Source organism: Phaseolus vulgaris, chromosome 2 (genome assembly GCF_000499845.2).
Source record: "Phaseolus vulgaris cultivar G19833 chromosome 2, P. vulgaris v2.0, whole genome shotgun sequence".
Classification (NCBI taxonomy): domain Eukaryota; kingdom Viridiplantae; phylum Streptophyta; class Magnoliopsida; order Fabales; family Fabaceae; genus Phaseolus; species Phaseolus vulgaris.
In genome coordinates, this window is record NC_023758.2 from 31,870,703 (window position 1) to 31,889,914 (window position 19,212).

At 29.7% G+C, this 19,212-nt stretch overlaps 3 protein-coding genes across 7 annotated transcripts; all 3 read right to left on the reverse strand.

The window, feature by feature from the left end:
- On the reverse strand, nucleotides 1-3,802 carry LOC137811476 (uncharacterized). Its single transcript, XM_068613254.1, has 7 exons — nucleotides 3,575-3,802; nucleotides 2,921-2,993; nucleotides 2,776-2,831; nucleotides 2,587-2,676; nucleotides 2,351-2,490; nucleotides 611-665; nucleotides 1-498 (listed from the first exon to the last, which is right to left on the reverse strand). The coding sequence occupies exons 2-7, from the start codon at nucleotides 2,985-2,987 to the stop codon at nucleotides 298-300; spliced, it is 609 nt and encodes a 202-aa protein (XP_068469355.1). The 5' UTR covers nucleotides 2,988-2,993; nucleotides 3,575-3,802; the 3' UTR covers nucleotides 1-297.
- A 2,819-nt stretch (nucleotides 3,803-6,621) lies between these two features.
- LOC137811477 (uncharacterized) lies at nucleotides 6,622-10,008 on the reverse strand. 4 transcript variants are annotated; one of them, XM_068613258.1, is made up of 7 exons: nucleotides 9,844-10,008; nucleotides 8,874-9,192; nucleotides 8,703-8,785; nucleotides 8,128-8,191; nucleotides 7,904-8,021; nucleotides 6,934-7,055; nucleotides 6,622-6,848 (listed from the first exon to the last, which is right to left on the reverse strand). In XM_068613258.1, the coding sequence occupies exons 2-7, from the start codon at nucleotides 8,934-8,936 to the stop codon at nucleotides 6,765-6,767; spliced, it is 534 nt and encodes a 177-aa protein (XP_068469359.1). In that variant the 5' UTR covers nucleotides 8,937-9,192; nucleotides 9,844-10,008; the 3' UTR covers nucleotides 6,622-6,764. The 4 variants fall into 4 exon arrangements, with proteins under 4 accessions (XP_068469359.1, XP_068469356.1, XP_068469357.1 ...); XM_068613255.1 differs by having other exon boundaries at nucleotides 6,934-7,088; XM_068613256.1 differs by lacking the exon at nucleotides 9,844-10,008 and adding an exon at nucleotides 9,591-9,708 and having other exon boundaries at nucleotides 6,934-7,088.
- Nucleotides 10,009-14,076: 4,068 nt separating this feature from the next.
- On the reverse strand, nucleotides 14,077-17,750 carry LOC137811478 (uncharacterized). 2 transcript variants are annotated; one of them, XM_068613260.1, is made up of 3 exons: nucleotides 17,591-17,750; nucleotides 14,758-14,909; nucleotides 14,077-14,367 (listed from the first exon to the last, which is right to left on the reverse strand). In XM_068613260.1, the coding sequence occupies exons 1-3, from the start codon at nucleotides 17,658-17,660 to the stop codon at nucleotides 14,350-14,352; spliced, it is 240 nt and encodes a 79-aa protein (XP_068469361.1). In that variant the 5' UTR covers nucleotides 17,661-17,750; the 3' UTR covers nucleotides 14,077-14,349. The 2 variants fall into 2 exon arrangements, with proteins under 2 accessions (XP_068469361.1, XP_068469360.1); XM_068613259.1 differs by having other exon boundaries at nucleotides 14,737-14,909.
- Nucleotides 17,751-19,212: the final 1,462 nt, after the last annotated feature.

Genomic DNA, 19,212 nt, shown 5'->3' on the forward strand with positions numbered 1-19,212 from the left:
TACGGGCTCAATGGGATACTTAAATGACATTAAGTTGTAACTGCCATACAGACCAGACCAGACCACACATAAAAATCGAAGTCAAACATTGAAGTCATGGACGAAACTTAATATACAATGGGAGGCCAAACGAAAAACTACATGGAACGAAAAGGAAAAATATTTTCAACTAACGAGACAAAATCTATTTTTTTTTTCTACTGCACTAAAGAATCTTTCACTTGCACCAATAACCCAGAGTTAAGGACACACCAGGCCAGAGGACACAATCAGTGAATTGCCGTTCCAGTAAACTCCTTAGTTTCCAAATCGACCTCTTCCCCATGGGATCCTCCTATTTCCATTTCCATTGCGCTGCACAGCATTATTCTGCATCGACAGAACTCTCATTCTTTGCTCCTTCATGTTAGCAAACAGCGAATCCAGCGTCTGAGGCTTTTGCTTTGGCATTATATCAACATTCGCCAGATGCTTCTGAGGTGAAGGAATTGGTTGGTGCTACAAATTTACGAAAGCAAGATATTAGATTACAGAACGAACAGATAAATAGAAACATCAATCTTAAACTCACAGAATACAAGTTAGAAAACATAAACTAGTAAAGAAATACCTTAGCAGCAAAGCCTCCATTAACAGCCCTTCTCTGACCTACCGGAACTCGAAATCTGCACCAAAAAAAAGTAGAGTGTAATCCAGGTGGGGAAGTAAAAAAAATTCAAAGTACTCCATCAATCAGTGAGAAACATCAGGAAGTCCAGCTCGACGAACTATCATTGTAAACCAAACAGACATCACTCAGTAATCTCTATTACTAGAGAAGTTGGGTCACTTACCATCGATCCTAGCTATATCCAACTATAAAGAAAGAAGAAAGTAATTTAAGCAAATAGACAACACTGGTCACATAGTTGAAGAACATCTCAAGTGTCAGTGAACAACTTTCATATTTTCCACATAAACCAGCCAGTTGAGACATCATCTTGCCATTGTACTAGCACCCAACAACTTATACTGCTGTATTAAACTTACTATAACCCAGAAATGGATATTACCATGGAGGCTGTCGTATATGCATATAGAGCACTTAAGAATTTAAAGCTTCCACAAGTATAATATCAGTGTTAAGTAGCAAGAAAATTTATCTGCACGGTGACAAGTATAGCATTTCTTCATCAGCAAACCACTGTATGACACCTTTGCAATGGACTAAAAGCTCCAAACAAATATTCAAAGAGTGATCGCCACACCCAGAAGAACTACCCATCGATTTACTTGAATGCCAATAACAAAATGTTTCCATCAATACCAAATCCGTGAAGAGTCCATCGTCATAACTTGTTTCTTCTTAATCCCACGAGAATGAACAGAGTTCTTTTCAATTCTGTGGCCAATGGCTGAAAAACTATCTTAGGACAATGAGTCAACACAAAAATATTAAAGTAGCTTGTTGCAATTTATGGAGGACCCCTACAGAAAAAATGATCCGTAATTTGCATTTCAGTGGGCGAATACTTCCAATATTAGCTTAACTTGGAGAAATCATCAGGTGATTGACCCAATATCATTTCAAAGTGGAGAAATTTTATAGCAAACAGATAGGTCAGCAAGAATCACAGCCCAACCACAAGGGATAGTGAAAGGCAATAAAAAGGTCGCAATTCTCACAATGAAGAAGCCTAAAGGAGACTGACCATAAATGTAATGCTTAGATGAGTCCATCCAATCAAAATGGTTAATTCCCAAAAAAAAAACATGCTAGTTACTTAGTGCCACAATCACTACACTCGCTTCTAAACAACTGAAATAGTGTATTGTTGTTTTTTTCCACGTGAGTCACCACTAACTATAGATAATTAATTGTCCCAACATTTTGTGCATGTGGCAGTACAGCAGTGCCCTTCGCCACACTAGGATGAGACACTTGATAAATAATGATATGCTATCTTTTCTAGCAATGTGTTCCACTGGACCAGACTCCATTTAACTAGTAACCCATTTGCATCACCAGCTAACTCAACCAATATAGCTCCAAATATCTAGCATGAACATCGTCGGTAACATTCAACATAACCCACTCAAACCACGCAGGAGTTTAGACAATAGTTTTATGAGATTATAATGCAACATTCAATTCAGACCCAAAACATAGCTGGCTTGAATTCATGATGTGTAACTCGCTCCATTTGACGAGAAAAAAAATCTTAGATATATGGAAGGCAGAATGAGTTGGGCCATGCTTTACCTGCAAAATCATTTTACAATTTAAGAATGCCACAACAACACACACTATCATCATGCAGGGTTAATGTTCACAGTAAAGAGACATCATAATAAAGTTGAAGATAAATACCTTGTTTTGTTCCAGTTGGACACCCTATTACGGTTAGGAACTCTATTCTGCAGAGGAGCAATAGCAGCTTTTCGTGCAACTTCAACTGCAGCAGGAAATTGGTTCCCCTGGAAATTAGACCTTCTTTTTGCAATAGCCCCCTGATAACAGTATATAAAAACAAAACAAAATTAGATAAGTACATGGGCAAAGAATATAAGAACTTCAAATAACTATGTCTTCAGAAACCAATGCACCTGTCTAATAGATGATCTTGATTCCATATAACGCTTGACCTTTGCAGACTTATCTTGAGTGAAATTGTTTGCAAACTTCTGAGTTTTGTTCTGTAAGGTTATAAGAAGAAAGTGAAACGGTAACCTCCACAAATATTTCAAAGCAAAAACACAAAAAGTGGAAAACAATTTTCCAAAACAAAAACCTACCGGAACTCTTCTTTGCTTCTTATTCTTCGGATTTTTAGACATTTTGATTATGTCATCTATCAATATCAAAGAATGATATATATTAGATATGTCAGAAAGAGTGAGAAGAAAAGCCATCACACAAAAGGTTCTTTTAAGCACACACCTAGTGTCATGTCCATCTTCTTTTCTGTAAGCGCAATTGCCTCGGTAGTAAGAGGTTTGGCTGCCATCTAGTACTGTACGAAGAAATTTAGTTTAAAACAAACAAAATATCCGTTAAAATAATAACTTAAACATCATCAACCAAACAACAAAACCACCTGGCAAGAAGTTTATAATACAAGACCAGTTACAAAAGAACATAGGGTTTGTCAAGAATTTAATTCAGGATTTCTCAAGAAATAGTAAAGAAGCAACAAACATCGAGTGCATGCGACATTAATCATCACAAGGAAGAAAAATAGGGCAAAAGGAATCAATAAATACCCTAAATACACGAAAATGAGCAAGTAACACGTTCCGCTATGGTATTCTAAAATAAACTGAACACATAATTAAATCGTGAAATAAAAATCAACAGAGATAACAGAACAAATCATCGCGATGCCTCCTCCACGACACCGTCAGAAAAACCCTAATATCAATAATTACACATCCATGACTCTTCACAAATGTAAAAAGATTATCATTCTCTCGGAACGAATTTTCTATTAAAAAAACATATATCCGATTCATAGCAAAATTATAAAGTGAGATTTCAACTTTTTAGGAGAACGATGTGTGCAGAAAAGCAAAAGGTTAGATGGAAGAGACTTACTCTTGTGCGATGGTGGAATTCAACAACTGAGGAAGAGTGGCAATCGAAGTTTGTTAGGGTTTTCGTCGGCACTGAAACGCAGCGAAAAGAATACAGAAAAAGGGGAAGAACGAAAAAACAAGGTGAAGGGTTCCGAAAAGAAGAGGATGCGATATTTATGCTATGTAGATGCAGATTCGCGTTATGGGGTTCCTTAGAAACAAGGGTTTTGAATATTATTATTACCCACCCCAATTAAAACTAGGGTTATATTAAGGATTAATTGGGTCTTAACCACAATTTTCCTTCTCTATTTTTGGATTGATTACTCTGTCCTCCGCTAATTTTTAATATTACTATAGAAAGAAATTAGAAAAAAAGTGTATATTTAAAGAAAACTATTATTATATTGCTATATAAATTCTCACCAAAATAAATAAACTTTTATAATAAACTAAGGAAAAATAATTAAGGAAATGTTATTAAATTTTACGAAATGTGAGATTGATTTGATTTCATAGTAATTGAGAAAATATATTTAAATTACTTGAAAATAAATTTGTTTTCAAGATAGCATCTATATCAATGTATAATGAAGATTTTTTATTATACTGTTTTTTTATTGAGAAATTTATTCTTATTTTATGTTTTTTTATTAATATTAGTAGTTAAATTACATGACTTAAAAAAATTTAGAGAATTTGAATGTTATATAATATTTAGGATCTGTCAATAATCTAAATAAAAGATGAATTGTATGTAAAGTGATATTCAAAATAAAATAAAATATTATTATTAGTATGTTTATATTAAAAATATGAATTTATAATTTATTTTAATAAACATGAATATATTATATTTATATATAAAAATAATTTTCTTTATGATTGATTTATATAATTTTGTTTTGTTTTGAAAACGATTTTTTTGGATGGTTAAGTATTTTGCCAAACAAAATTATATTATAAAAATAAGTATATATAAATTATTTATCTTTTCTATTTCTTCTGCTAGTGTCTCACCAAACAAATTTTTATTTTTTATTCCACTTTCATTATGCTTTTTTTTTTTTTACTTTTATATGTATTTCACGTTGTAATTTAATTTTTATTTTTCTTATAAAAATAAAATAAATTATAATACTTATCATGATAGTTATTTTACTTTTTTATAATCTTGATAAGAATACACAATAAAAAATAATAAATAAAATTTGTAATTTTTTTAAAATTGAAAAAATTATGAATGATATGTTTTATACCATTTGATTATTGTTATAATTTAATTATTAAAGATATTTTTTAACAATTTATTTTTAATAATAGGATAGAGACATCTTCAATATCAATCTTTATCTTTATTTGATTTTATCTTTAAAAGAAAATTTAATATTTATTTTTCTTTAAAGCTATATATATAGAGAAAGTTAAATAGATAATTTGATATTTTAAATATACAAATACACATAAATCTATATTTCATTTAAATAAATATAAATACATATAAAAATAAAAATAATATAAAATAAATATTTAAAAAGAATTATAAATTTATACTTATAATATAAATATATAAATAATAATATCGTTTATTCAGTTTTATTATTAAAAATAAATATATATAAATAACAAAAATAAAAAATCGTCACATAGGTACACAACGTCTACGTTCTCTTTAGTTTTAATAAAAACTTGTGATATTTTTTTACAATTTAACTAAAATATATTGTCGAAATTTAAAAAAAAACTACTATTATTCAATCATAAATTATTCTATCAAATAACATTATTAATTTATGTAATAAGTTTAAAAATCATTAAATTATTTTTTAACTTATTAATAAATAAATTTAGTTTACAATGATGATATATAAAATAATTATTTATATCTCTTTATCACTCATTTAGTGCTTTCATGTTTTTTTTCCGTTTTTCGGCCTTCTAAAAAATTTACTACGCGATAAGATTATTCAATTCAAATAAGTCTACAATATATTAATTCGTCACAAACTGCTCTATCCTACATATATTATAATGATTTATTTTTGTTTATTTTACACCATCAATACATCAAAGAAAGAAAAAACCTTAGAGTTTGACAAATTGCACGTCTATAGTTTCTTCTCACACTCATATTTTAAAAAATATGAAAATTATCCATTTTGAATTTTACAAATTAGAATAGAAATTTTGTATTCTGAATTTCACATTCAATACAATATTTTACATGAATTGTAAAATTTGAAATATAAATTTTGCGTTTTAAATTGTTCAATCTAAAATACAATTTGTTTTGCTTAGACGGTGAAGGTAAGAGATTGATACATGGTGTGAGGTGTTGTGGTGACGACACTAGATGTGGGAGAGTGACGCTGGAGGTGGAGAGCTGCTCTTACCGTGGAAGTTAGAGGTGGGGTTACTCAAATGAGAAGGGAAAGAGGGATGTTCAATAAAAAAAATGAAAAATAAGGTAAAATTGTCATTTCCCTTCATCTATGGAAGTGCAGAAGAAAGCATGGAAGTGCAGAAAGAATTGGCCAAGAGTTTTGTGTTAATCACAGGCTAGAAACTTTGTTAAGTCTGGCTTCAGGAAAAATCTCAGCTTCAAGCCTTTTGCTGTCAAAAATAGGGTCTACCAGAAAACCAACTCAGGGGGTTGTTGACATAACATATAGCTGTAAGCTATCCCAATTGATACGTCAAATTTCAGAATTTTTGCTGCTAAAAGACTTAAGTTTCTTGAAGTGATGGGAAGATTTTGATAGGTTTTGATGAGGTAGCATGTTTGTTTTCATTTTCACTTTTTGCATCCATATTTTGCCTAACAATTTTAACGTCGTTTATTTATTTACACATTAAAGTTAATGCATAGCATATATATCAGATTCATCAATTTAATTGTTACACATTAAAGTTAATGCATAGCATATATCAGATTCCTCAATTTAAATGACCCGTCATCAAAACCAACCAATATCTCTAAGTGTTTCAGTCACAAGAACTCAACTTCAGATTCCATTTCTAAATTATACAGACTTGCAAGATCCTAGTACTGTAATGAGCTGAAAATGACAATATAATAAATCTTTATTCAATTACTGTTATCTGATAAGGTATGTACAACAAAAACAACAATGTAAACGGCATTAGTGTGATATTTACACGTTAGTTTTCAAGCCATCTTTAATTCACCGAACAAGGTGCAAAATGTGTTACAACTCTATTGAACTACTGGGCTTTGATGCATCAGATTCCAATTTGCATTCAAATTGTAAAACTGATAACCACGAATCCACCTGAAAGAGGAATCATTGAGTGAAATACGTAATCAAAGGTAATGATAATTATTATGAGTACAAAATTATCTTAACTTATACACACCTGTATTTTAGAACTGCTTGAGCATTCATATCTTAAACCATGACGAGTTAAAATATAAAAGGCGTCTCGCGTCTCATCATCTTCACGCTTAAAACTTGGGAGTTGCTCTATTTCAACAATATCTGATAGAAGTGTTGAGTCGTGAGGACTTAGATCTGCCATTTACTCCCTTCATCAATAGTTGTAATAGAAAGCCAACATCTAAAACTAGATCATAAATATATTTGATAAAGCCAAACAATTATGCACATTTAGCTTGTTATAGATTTTGCAAAATATTTGTTGGATTCTTGCAAACGAGGATACATCCCGGAGATTCGATACTAATAAACTATTAGTTGATCCACAGAGACTGTAACATCATCTTCAACTCAAAACCTTAAGACAAATGGATTTGTAGGTTATATGATCCGAGAATTTTGAAAGTGTGACCCATCATATGACCCAGGAAATTCTTCAAACAATCTATCTAAAACTGAGTTGGTTTTTCAAATGAGCGTCTGAAGGTACAATTGAGTTGGTTTTAATGCAACTCATATCAAGTACAATACATAATCAATGACGACAACAGATTTTTCTCATTTGACATCTTGTCATTGAATATACTTTACAGAATTAGCATTAAATACTTGCAATGAAGACCAACACAAACACCCAGAGTATACAATTTCAGTAAAATATATTATGTGGTAGAGAAATAAAAAAGAATGAGTGATGGAAGCACCCTTGGAGCACAGCGGAAGACTTAACAATGAGGGAGTGAAAGAAGTTAAAAAGAACACAGATTCATTCCTTGAAAGCAATATAAAAACTGGAAAGTGAAATAGATATGAAAACTTCAAACTAACAAGAGAAAAATATACAAGGAATAAGCATATATGGTAAAGATGTTATAATAATAACTACAACTTTGCATAAAACATAGGAACTGGTAGAAAAAGGAGAAAAGAAAAATAAATAACCTCATTACCTGTACACAACAAATATAAGTATAGACATGCACCATGAAGAACAACAAAGCGAGGAAGCCAATCATCTATGTCAGTGTCATCTATAGGTGGTGGTTCTCCTGGTAGTGCTGCCCATCTCTATAGAGAAAAACTATAAGCAAATTAATACAAAGCATCTAGGTAAATATTAAATAGATGCAGAAACTGATGTAAAGTAAACCAAAGGAGGCTATTCAGTAAGTACTTTTCGAATGTACAAATAGCCTGATAGACGAGCTGACCGCAAGGTTTCATCAATATTTTCCAACCTGTGAGAAACAGAAAGATTAAAAAATTAATGATATATAGAAAGCACATTTGTGTCTCTTGAAGCATGTAAGAATTCCCCACAGAGGAAAGTATTGGCTTAAGTTTCAACACTGAATTTCTGTAGTCGTTCAATGTACAAATTTACTAATTTCAACTCCAAGACTAGTGGATGCCTCTCTTACAGCTTGAAGAATCAGTACTAAGGAGTGACATGGGGAAAAATGAAAGAAAAAAGGGAGTTAAACTTCACCTATCCTTACAACACAAGTAATCACACACTTATAGACTTCAAATCTGTGGCTAGCTCTGAATTCCAAGCTTTGTTTCAAAGACTAATGACGTTGAATAAAACAAAGCTTGGAATTTAGAGCTCGCCATAGACTTTCTTCAAATCACACACTTATAGACACAAGTAATAGCAAGTATTTTCTTCAAATCACACACTTATAGAGAACTCATTACATTCTAGAAAGAAAAGACTACAGTTGTCCAAAGCTACAGAAGACTTACCGAGCTTTCAATTGAGCTTCCCGCTCTTCTATATCAGCAAGTTCTGATCGAAGTGACTCTACTTCAACAGCTGTTAGCTCCACCTACAAAATTTAATTTGTCTAGGTAACATGTAACAAAACATTCACCAATGACAAAAGGTGCTCTTTACAAAAGATTCTCAATGCAAACCTTTTCCTGACCACCATTACCGGAGCTCCATGACAGTCTCGGAAGAGTAAACAATTTGAACATGGAAACTATCTTTAATGTTCTTCAAGTTCACAGATGTCAAAGTAAGCTATATTAAGTGGTTGATTTGAAATACAATCAAACACTCCAAATGAATTTCTGATTATTAGTTGCTTTCCCCTTTTCCACCAGGACGAAAGACCACAGATGTAACAGTTTTTCCGGGTTCCGTTCTCAAGAGATTCTACACCAGATGTTGGAAATCGAGAATGATTTGGGATGATCTTTATTCCCAAGGAACATCATCCATTAAAGAGACCTGCAACAAGTGAAGATAAATCCATATCAGAGGAAGAGTGGAAACAAGACAGTAGTAATAAGTTCATAATGTGAATTATCCAGATACATGAACAACATCAAATCAGATATGAATTGAATCCTCTTCTCACATCACCATTTGCATCACTTTTCTTAACCAAGACAAATATTAAAAACCAGTTTTGCAGAATTCAAAGTATCGATTCCTTTTTCTTAAACCATGTGAGCATAACATAAGCTAAGAATTATGCACTAACATAAGCTAAGAAGACTAGCAGATAGGGAAAAAAATATCTCCCTTTCACCTTGAAACGAAAATAGAAATCTAAAAAATAAATAAATGAATGAATATATATATAAAAGGCATGCGATAAAAGGTGCGAATCGAAAGCAACTGACACGCACAACGATGAAACTAATTCATGTCATATTTGCTGATTCAAACCAAATTCTGAACCCTAAACTAATTCATGTCATATAAACTCGTGTGTAATGAATAAATAAGTTACTTTAGGTTGGAAAAATAGAGTGAAACTTTGAATTCTAATTAAATTAAACAAATTGTACAAAAGTGTGAAGATTATTGTTTTAAAAAGATTAATTAGCAGAAATAAATTTAAGAAAATAGGAGAAGAGAGAAAATAGTTGGTACCTTCGGTGGGAGGAAGAAGATACGAGGAGGGTAACAGCAAACGGTTTTCACCCAAAAACCTACAACAAGGACTAGTTGTTGTGTCGTGGTGGGTTACTTGTGTACACCAGTTTTACTATTTTAACTTGTTGCAGAAGACACGACACCATACTCCTGCAAATACCTGCTTTATGTCGTTTGAGGATGAGATTATTAATAATTGGTTTTTTTAATCTTTAAAATCGTAAGATAAGGTACTTCTTAAATTTGATTTAAGTGCCATTCTTATCTCCAAAATATTACCAGATTCTTTTTTCAATCACTGATAAAAAAACAAGAAACCAAAAATAAAAAGATTTAATTCGTTACCAAAAAAATAAAATAAACAATGTATATTTAATTTATATCTAGGGAAGATAGATATAATCTTTAAAATGTAGGATAAAAAAACATGGATGTATATATTATATAATTATAAATTATATAATTTGAGAATAAAGATTTTTGTGTTTGTAGTCCCTTTAGTAACAAGAAGATAGTTTCACATAGCTTATTCAAAAAGATTTGTTCATTATTTTTAAAATTATGATAAAAATTTATACAATAAATTTAAATTTAAAATAAATTAATATATATATATTTTTTTAAATTATATTAAAACCGTGTAAAATTATCAAAAATCTAATAAATACTTTTTGAATTGAATATTTTACAATTCTACAATTGGTACTAATGTCATTTAAGATACCATTTAAGATATTTTTAAGATGAAAAAATTCCATAATAATTTAAGAAACTGTTGAGAAAATAAAAGATTTTAAAAAATTGCAATTTTTTCAGTAACTAAAAAGTTAAGAAAAAATTATAAAAACCAAAAGAGATTTTTGATAATATTTCAAAAACTAAAAATACGTAAGTATTTTAATTTTTGATATCGTTAGGTTAAATAATTTTATATTTTTAATTATCAGTTAGTAATCAAAATAATTTTCGCTTAACAATTGCAAAACTAAAACCGTTTAAAATTTAAAATATCATTGCATAATTTTAAGAATTAAACTCGTTAACTAAGTACCACATTCAAGTAATTAAATTATAACTTTCCCATTCAACAACTCAAATGGATAAGATAATTGATTTAGAAGTACTGTTTTGGTACAAAAGTTTTTTTAATAGCTTTATTACTTTTAGATGAATTTTATGTCAACCCGTACCAAAGATCAGCTCCATCGATTAATTAATAGTTATTAATATTTCTCTGAATACAGATAAATAGTCAAAATACACATTAAAACGGTTACGGTTATTAATTTTATGAAAAATAATACTTTTACGTCCATATAAAATAAAATATTCCCACTTTACATTCATATAATAATTTATATTAAAAAATATAATTAAAATAATAATATATTTAATTATCAAATAAGAATACTTTTTAAATAGTGTGACTCTAATTGTATATACCCCATTTATAAATAAAGGAACAATAGGATTAAAAAAAATATCATGTTTTATTAGTTAAATAATTGTTACAAGTATATTATTGGGTAAAAAAATTTATGAGATTAAATCTAATAGTATAAGTATATCTTTTAAGTTGAGCTTGAAGAAGTTATCACGAAATAATTAAGGATGCAAGTTTTGGTCAACATATCAACTACATGATCAAAAGAGGAAATAAAAATTAAATCAATGAGATATTCTTTAAGTTTAGTCCAACCAAAATGACAATTGATTTCAATGTGTTTCGTTATCCTATTAAATGAGATTCCTTATTATGCATATAGTAGATTTATTGTTATAATAGATGATAAAATGATCATAAATATTAGTATTCAAATCGTGACATAAATATTGTAATCACTCAAGTTCACAAACAAGTGAAGTTAGTGTTATGTATTCGGTCTTTGGAGAAGATTTGGACACCGTAGACTACTTTTTAGACTTCCATGAATTAAAGAGTTTCCCATAAACATACAACATCATCTATAAACCTTCTAGAATCAACGTAAGTTCCCCATTCTGAATTAGAAAATCTTTTTGATAACAATTTGATTATTGATGAGAAAGAATAGACCAAGACCAGGACTTCCTTTCAAATATCATAATACAAGAAGAGTTGTGTCATATGAGTTTCTCTTGGATTTGAAACAAACTGATTGAGCTTATGAAGCGTAAAACTGGTATCAGAACTAGTGTGAGTAAGGTATAACAAACACCTAATCAATCTTCTATATTCACATGCATCCAAAAGTAACGAACATTCACTTTCAGAGGTAGGATATGATGGTTCCATGGAGAAGTGGCAGGTTTGCAAGCTAATAAACCACTATCAAAAAGAATATCTAAACAATATTTTTGTTGATTGAGAACAATGTCATAAGGTAAACAACTTATTTCAAATCCCATGAAATAGTAAAAAGTACCAAGATCTTTTACACTAATTGAGTTATGAAGATAACTTTAAACATGTTGAATTTCCTAAAGATAATTGTCACCCTAAATAATGTCATCAACCGGTATTAACAAGGTTGTGAAAGAATGGTTACGTGTACAAATTAATAAAGAATGATCAGATGCACTTTGAACATAACCTACTTGTATGACAATTTGAGTTAGTTTTGAGTTTCATTGCCTACTCATCTGTTTTAGTTTAGATAAAGATTATTTTAAGTATACAAACTGCGCAAGATGAGAAAGATTAAGGCTAGTGGGATCAAGATTGTCGTGAAGAAAGATGATATTCATATCTAGTTGATGAAGAATATATCCTTTGACACTTGCTAAAGATAGAATAAACCGATTGGTAGCAGTTTTAACTACTGGAGAGAAAGTCTCAAAATACTCAGTACCTTTAGTTTAGCTTATCCCTTTGCAATCAAGTGAGCCTCGTACCTATCAATAGTGTCATATTTTACTTGAAACAAATATCAAATTGATTTGGAATGAATGTGCATTTAAAGTGAGCATGGGAGAATTTTGAACTGTACTGAACTGATTAACACTGAATTGATTTATATAAGGCAAAAAGACTAGTACAAACGAAATATTATGAATGAAGAAGACGTTTTTTTTACTGGAGCATATGTCATCCATAACCTTTGTGTCTAATACATAATGACTATAAAACTCACTTGATCGGGTAGAATTGATTTGAGATGTACTGATATGATTCAAAGCAGGGATTTAAGAAGATAATTGTTGGATAAAAGTCATTATATTGTTGTATTGTTCTTGAAAAATCTTAATGTTAGAATTGGATGGATTAGCCTCAGAGCAATATCTCTCCTTGGTCATTAATGATATAACTGTATTACCAGATTTTATTGCTCCTTGCTTGAGTCGGTAACCCAGTGGAAAACTATGTTTTTGATAACACGTGTCCACCATATGGTTATTTTTGTCACAATATGTACAAAAATAGGAACTATTTCCCTTTCCATCTTGTCTAGTAAAATCGATCTCCCTATCTCTATCATGTCTTTCACTGAAATTTCATTTATCAACCACAATATTCATTAGCACCTTGTCAATCTCATTGCTACTAATGAGAAGTGGTGTTCCGAATTCCCATTCATATTGAACGATTAGAAAGAACACACATGTGATAGATGGCATGAGATCCATTAACATGATCTCTAATTCCTCCCAAAATATTTTCAATCTTGTGAAATATTTTGACATCGTCATATTCCCTTTCTTTAACCTAGGTGGAAATGCAAAAGTTATACCTTGCAAAAACCTATTCCACACATCATTCCAAATGTCAACAACAAGATCCATCCACAGAATAGATTTAAGGATTGAAACCATCATAGCACTGCGAAGCCAAGAAATCTCAATTTGATTACACTGATTCCACAATTCGTGCAAAGGATTGTGGAGGGGCATTGACGAAAGACTTTCGTCAACAAATCACAACTTGTTATTTGATTATAAGGATGTTTACATAAACCACACCCATTTCTGATAATTATTTTTAGTTAAAAGGGAAGGAACGAAAACCAAGACTAGATTTTCATTGCTACTAAGATAATATGGATGGGAGGGATTAGTAAAGTTGTATAGGGTTTGACTTGCCATGATGAAAAAATAATGAAAAAGAACAGAGAAGAAAAAAAATGACTCAGAACTCTAATGCCATATTTTTATATACATCATTTGTAAAGAAATGAATGTTAAACACAAGAAAAATGATAAAAGAAATCATGAAATAGTTATGTTTTATTAATTAGATAATGATTACGCATCTATTCAAATTACTGAATATTTTATTTATAGATCAAATAAAAATTAAGATAACAAATATATTTACAACTGAAATCGATCAAACATCTCTAACAAGATAACCAAAACTTGAAACTTCTTTCTCTCGAGTCAATATTCAATTTGAATAAGGGGGAGATTATCATGGTGTACAATCTTAATCCTTTGCGTATATCAATTATTGACAATTAAAATCAGTGTATTGTTTATGCACAGGACTTGGTGACAAAAAGAACCGTCAACTTTGAATAATGAATTTCAGAACCCGCCGCCCAACTGCCACAAACACAACAGAAAATGTTTCTATTAGTATAAAAAAATCAACAAACCAGAAAATCCTTCTAGAGAGATACAACGAGGATTAATTCCCCGATAATCACAAAAGAACATCAATGATCAAATAATTAAAAAAAATGTTCAAGCAGAATGCTAGAATGATCTCAGAAAATGTATAACTTTTAAAAAAAAAAAAACATAGAAAAGAAAGAAGAAACCACAGACCAGGCAAAAGGCCTAACTAGTAGCACATTTCAATAGCAGTTCATGTCAGTGGTGAATCAGATAGGAATCCAACCTTTTTCTAGAACCAAAAATTTATTTGGTTTACATGCAAAGGTGAGTATGGTAAATGAAGATATGAATAACCTTGCAAGGAATTTTGCATACCAAAACTGCCTCAATCTCCTCTTTGGACACGGGAGTTCTCTTGGGTTGAATAGAGGCCTTCCCTCCAAGTGCGTTTGAGGCTTTTGAACTGGTAACGGGCGGTAAACTGCCATCATTTCTTGAAGACAAAGCTCGAGTCTCAGGTGCCGAACCTGCAACGAAATTTATAAAAGAATTGTACAATTGAATCATTGTCTCACCACGGAAACTAAACAACAATTGATATAACAGTCTTCACAGATATCTAACTATTATGAATAAAAAACAGTTAAAGAAAACTCCAAAATTACATGATAACCAGTTAATGTTTCTGATCAACCAAACTTGGTTGCTAGAATAGTGCCTTTTGACAAGATTTATCAGAATGAAAAAGAAGAACCAAGTTTAAACTATCGGTGTCAAATATTATACTTAGATAACAAATAATTTAGTGACTGCAGCAGGTTATTAAGTAGGGTGGTTTCTGATATTTGAATGATTCAGTACTAGTTAATTCCATTTCTTAGGATAGGTAGATAACTGCAATTGCTGCGGCTTAAGCAGTTATATCTGTAAACATATTAACTAGTTGCTAAAAACAGAATCGCAAATTATGCAGAAAGTTCTAGAGCACTTTTATCGTTGGAGATGTTTGGTTCTCTCTAATAAACTGAACTTTGCAAGCAAAATATAAAGGAAGCAGTTGAAATCTGGCAATTCCCAACCAGACACTTTACACTGCTAGGTACTTTAACCACGTATAAGGAGTTGGACCATAATAATAACACTACAATAACAACCCTTCCTAACATTGTTCTACACATTGGAAATACACATCATCAGCATAAGCATTAGAGTTCTTCAATGGCTTCTGAGATGCATCAATATTGTTCATGTGGGCAAAGAACATTTTAGGTTCTTCGTCATAACATTGATTAGTGTTGAGGCTTAGACAATATGCTTCTATCAAGAACCACTAAACTCTCTTTCATTAGATAAAGTTTTGATCATAACTATGAACGAAATTTATTAGAAGTTCTACATGATACTATTCTATGCTATGAACCTTCTATTGTGTGCTCTATGAAGTTGTGGCATCATCAAACTTTCTAATGGTCATCCTGTTCAAAGCAAGACGGTCTTACAGTTTGATTGATCTTTATCCATTTAATGTCTGTAATCACACATTATTTCGACACTAAGAGAAATATATACAACGAGTAAGTTTAAGACTGCAGATGCTTAATATAAGCATACAGTGTCCAACGCATTACCCTTTTATGTAAGGAAATTAATTATTTGTCTAAGATTCAGAAACAATACACATATGAGATAATTGATTATGGGTGAATATGAATATGTTTATATTTGAATATTATTCTTGCGTATATTTTGCAACATTTCCTTGTTTATTCACGCACCATGCAAAAGGAAGTGCAACCTTCCTTACTCAAAACGTTGATCTAGACCAAATCAAGTCAAGAAGATTTGAGAACACGTTATCATACATAAAGAGATATCATTGCTAAAGATTACACCAAATCATATTCTTGATGCCTATATATTGACCAAAAGATTCAAAGAGTTCATCAATGAATATCTATCCATAAAGCATATAAGATAAATAGAATTCTAAGCTTGAGCATGAATTATTTTTAGTGAAAACTGTGAAACCTTTGTATTTTTTATTTTGTGAAGTTACCACGTTGTGAAACTTCTTTCCATATCCTCTCTTTGAGAGGTATCAGAGATTTATGTGTTACCATCTCTTATATTCGAATTCTCAATTTTGAGAGGAGATTGAGAAGGAATAACCAAAAGTGATTTATATACTCATTTTATAATCTCTGATAATATAAACCACTCCCCTACTAGAACCAGCCTATTCATTCAATTACATACAAGATTAACATCAACGGATATGGACATCTACGCAGAAAGGTTCTAAGCGTGGATAACCACAGGCTCACTTGTGCTGAAAGTTAATTTCTCAATAGAAAAAGGGGAACAACAAAGAGAACTCTAGACTTCTTTCCGATGTCACAAACCAACATTCCCAAAAACTTAAATTAAAAAGAATATGTTATATTATGAGCCGATTTTATGAGATTAAGTTAGGCTTAAAGTCCACTTCTTAACATGGTATCATAGTCCTTTAAAATCTATCCTAATGATAGTTTGTTGAGTCTATCATGTCACCCGCTATCGGACCACTCATAACATATATTTCCACACACAAGTTGGTAGTTTCAGCATGAGGGATGTTGGAGATTCCGCATCTAGAGATTAGGATATTTCATTCTTTATTATAAGTGGTTGCAAAACTCACTTTATAAGCCGGTTTTATGAGTTTGCGTTAAATTCACTTCTTAACATGTTGTGGTAGCATTCACATCCAAGAAAAAGCTAAATGGTTGTTTATATAACCAGTATCCGATACTTATATCTTATCATTTTCTTTTCAAAATAAGCATATCATCTTATTACTATTTTTCAAAACATCCAATATACTTATTGTATCCGTGCATCAGAGGTTAATTTCCAATTAAATTCAGCAATTAACAACATAGGCAAGGAAAGACATCACAAAAAAGCTAGAGGAAAGGAAATGCCTCAAATCTAATTGCAAAACTTAAATGAAGATAACAGTGGCAAGCCTACGAATCTCGAATTTATCCAGAAAAGAAACCGAAATTTTGCACGGAAGCAAAATTTAGATCGTATGAGGCGTCTATGAGAAATTGGAGGCAGTGATCGAATTTGGTTTATGCTTTGCAATTATAAGATCTGAATGAATAAGAATTGGATAGTGAATAGCGAAGAAAAAGAAAAGGAAATGCTTATAACTAATTACCAGAAGGCTTGGGATGTCTCTGAGGAAACTTGATACGAGGAATTCTTTTCATAGCGTGACCTGCACCCATTGCTGACTACGTAAACGAAACAAAGGGCTTGTGGGGACGAAAAAGAGAACTTGTAGATTTTCTGATTTCAACTTTCAACAGGTTTTCAAGTTTTACAGTATTAATCTAGGTTAAAATTAGCTTCTTTTCTTTTATTATCTATAACTATTAGTAAAAACAATATAATTCTTTTTAGTATATACATATACAATTGTTAACTATGAGTGAAAAGACATGCTCTTGTACTAATAACAAACAAATAAAGAAATTAATTTTTATTATTTTTGTGAATAATAATTAAAAATAATGATATTATATAAAATCTACACATATAATATTTCAAAAATAATATTAAAAGAATTATATAGCCGTTGTTTTTTTAGAAAAAAATATATTTAGTATTTTGAAATAAAAAAAATTATTCAATTATTTCTTTTATCAAATAAATAAATATTATTTTTATTTATTAAAAGAAGAAATTATCCAATTAAAATATCACACCAAAAAAGTTAAAAAAATGGTAGTATATACAGTTCTTTTTATTAAATTATAAAAAATAATTACAAAATCAATATTTTCATTATAAATATTATTTTATTATAAATAAGTAATTTATTTAAAAAAACAATTAAAAATATAGAGAGTAAAATAAAAAAATAATTAATAACTAAAAATAGTTACAAATATATCACATAAATTTATAAATAACATTTCAAATTTTACTATATACCTAAAAAAAAAAAATAATTTAAAATCTGAAATTATTATAATATTATAATAATAAATTTTTTCTTACATAAGAATCACAAAGAAAAATAGTGTTTATGAATCTATTTATTTTACCTACAATTTATAAAAACCAAAATAAATACGCATGGGCTCTCGCGGTATTCATATTTTTATTAAATTAAAAATATATTGTGTTATTATTATTATTTTATTATCTTTATGAATAATTGATTCCAAAAGAATACAAATTAAATATGTATATATATAATTTTGTAAAAGTAGTATTAACAATTAAATAATTACTATTTTTAAAAAAGAAAAGTTATTAATTATTTTGAAATAAAGAAAAGTTATTTAATTATTTATTTTACTAAATAAATAAATTATTTTTTTATTTACTAATGGGTAAAATAGTCCAATTAAAAATAAATATAGCTAATTTTTGTAGTTTTTAAATAATTTGTTCTTGTAATTTTTATTTATATAGAGCTACAAGAAAATCATTTAATAGAAATCAATTTTAGAGACAAAAAATAATTAGTTGTTATACCAAATAGATATTATTTTAGAGAGTACAAAAATTATTGGTTTATAAATTAGTTTTTATTATTTATAAATAATTTTTAAATTGGTATTTAATTAGCTAACATGCTATCAAATTTAAAATCTAAATAATTAGTTAAATTTAGAATCTAAATAATTAGTAATTAAAATATTGGTAGCTAATTAAATACTAATTTAATTTTTTTTATTAATAATAAAAATTAATTTATAAATCAATAAGTTTTTTAATCTTTAAAATATTATTTAATTTAGTTATTATAATAATTAATTATTTTATATT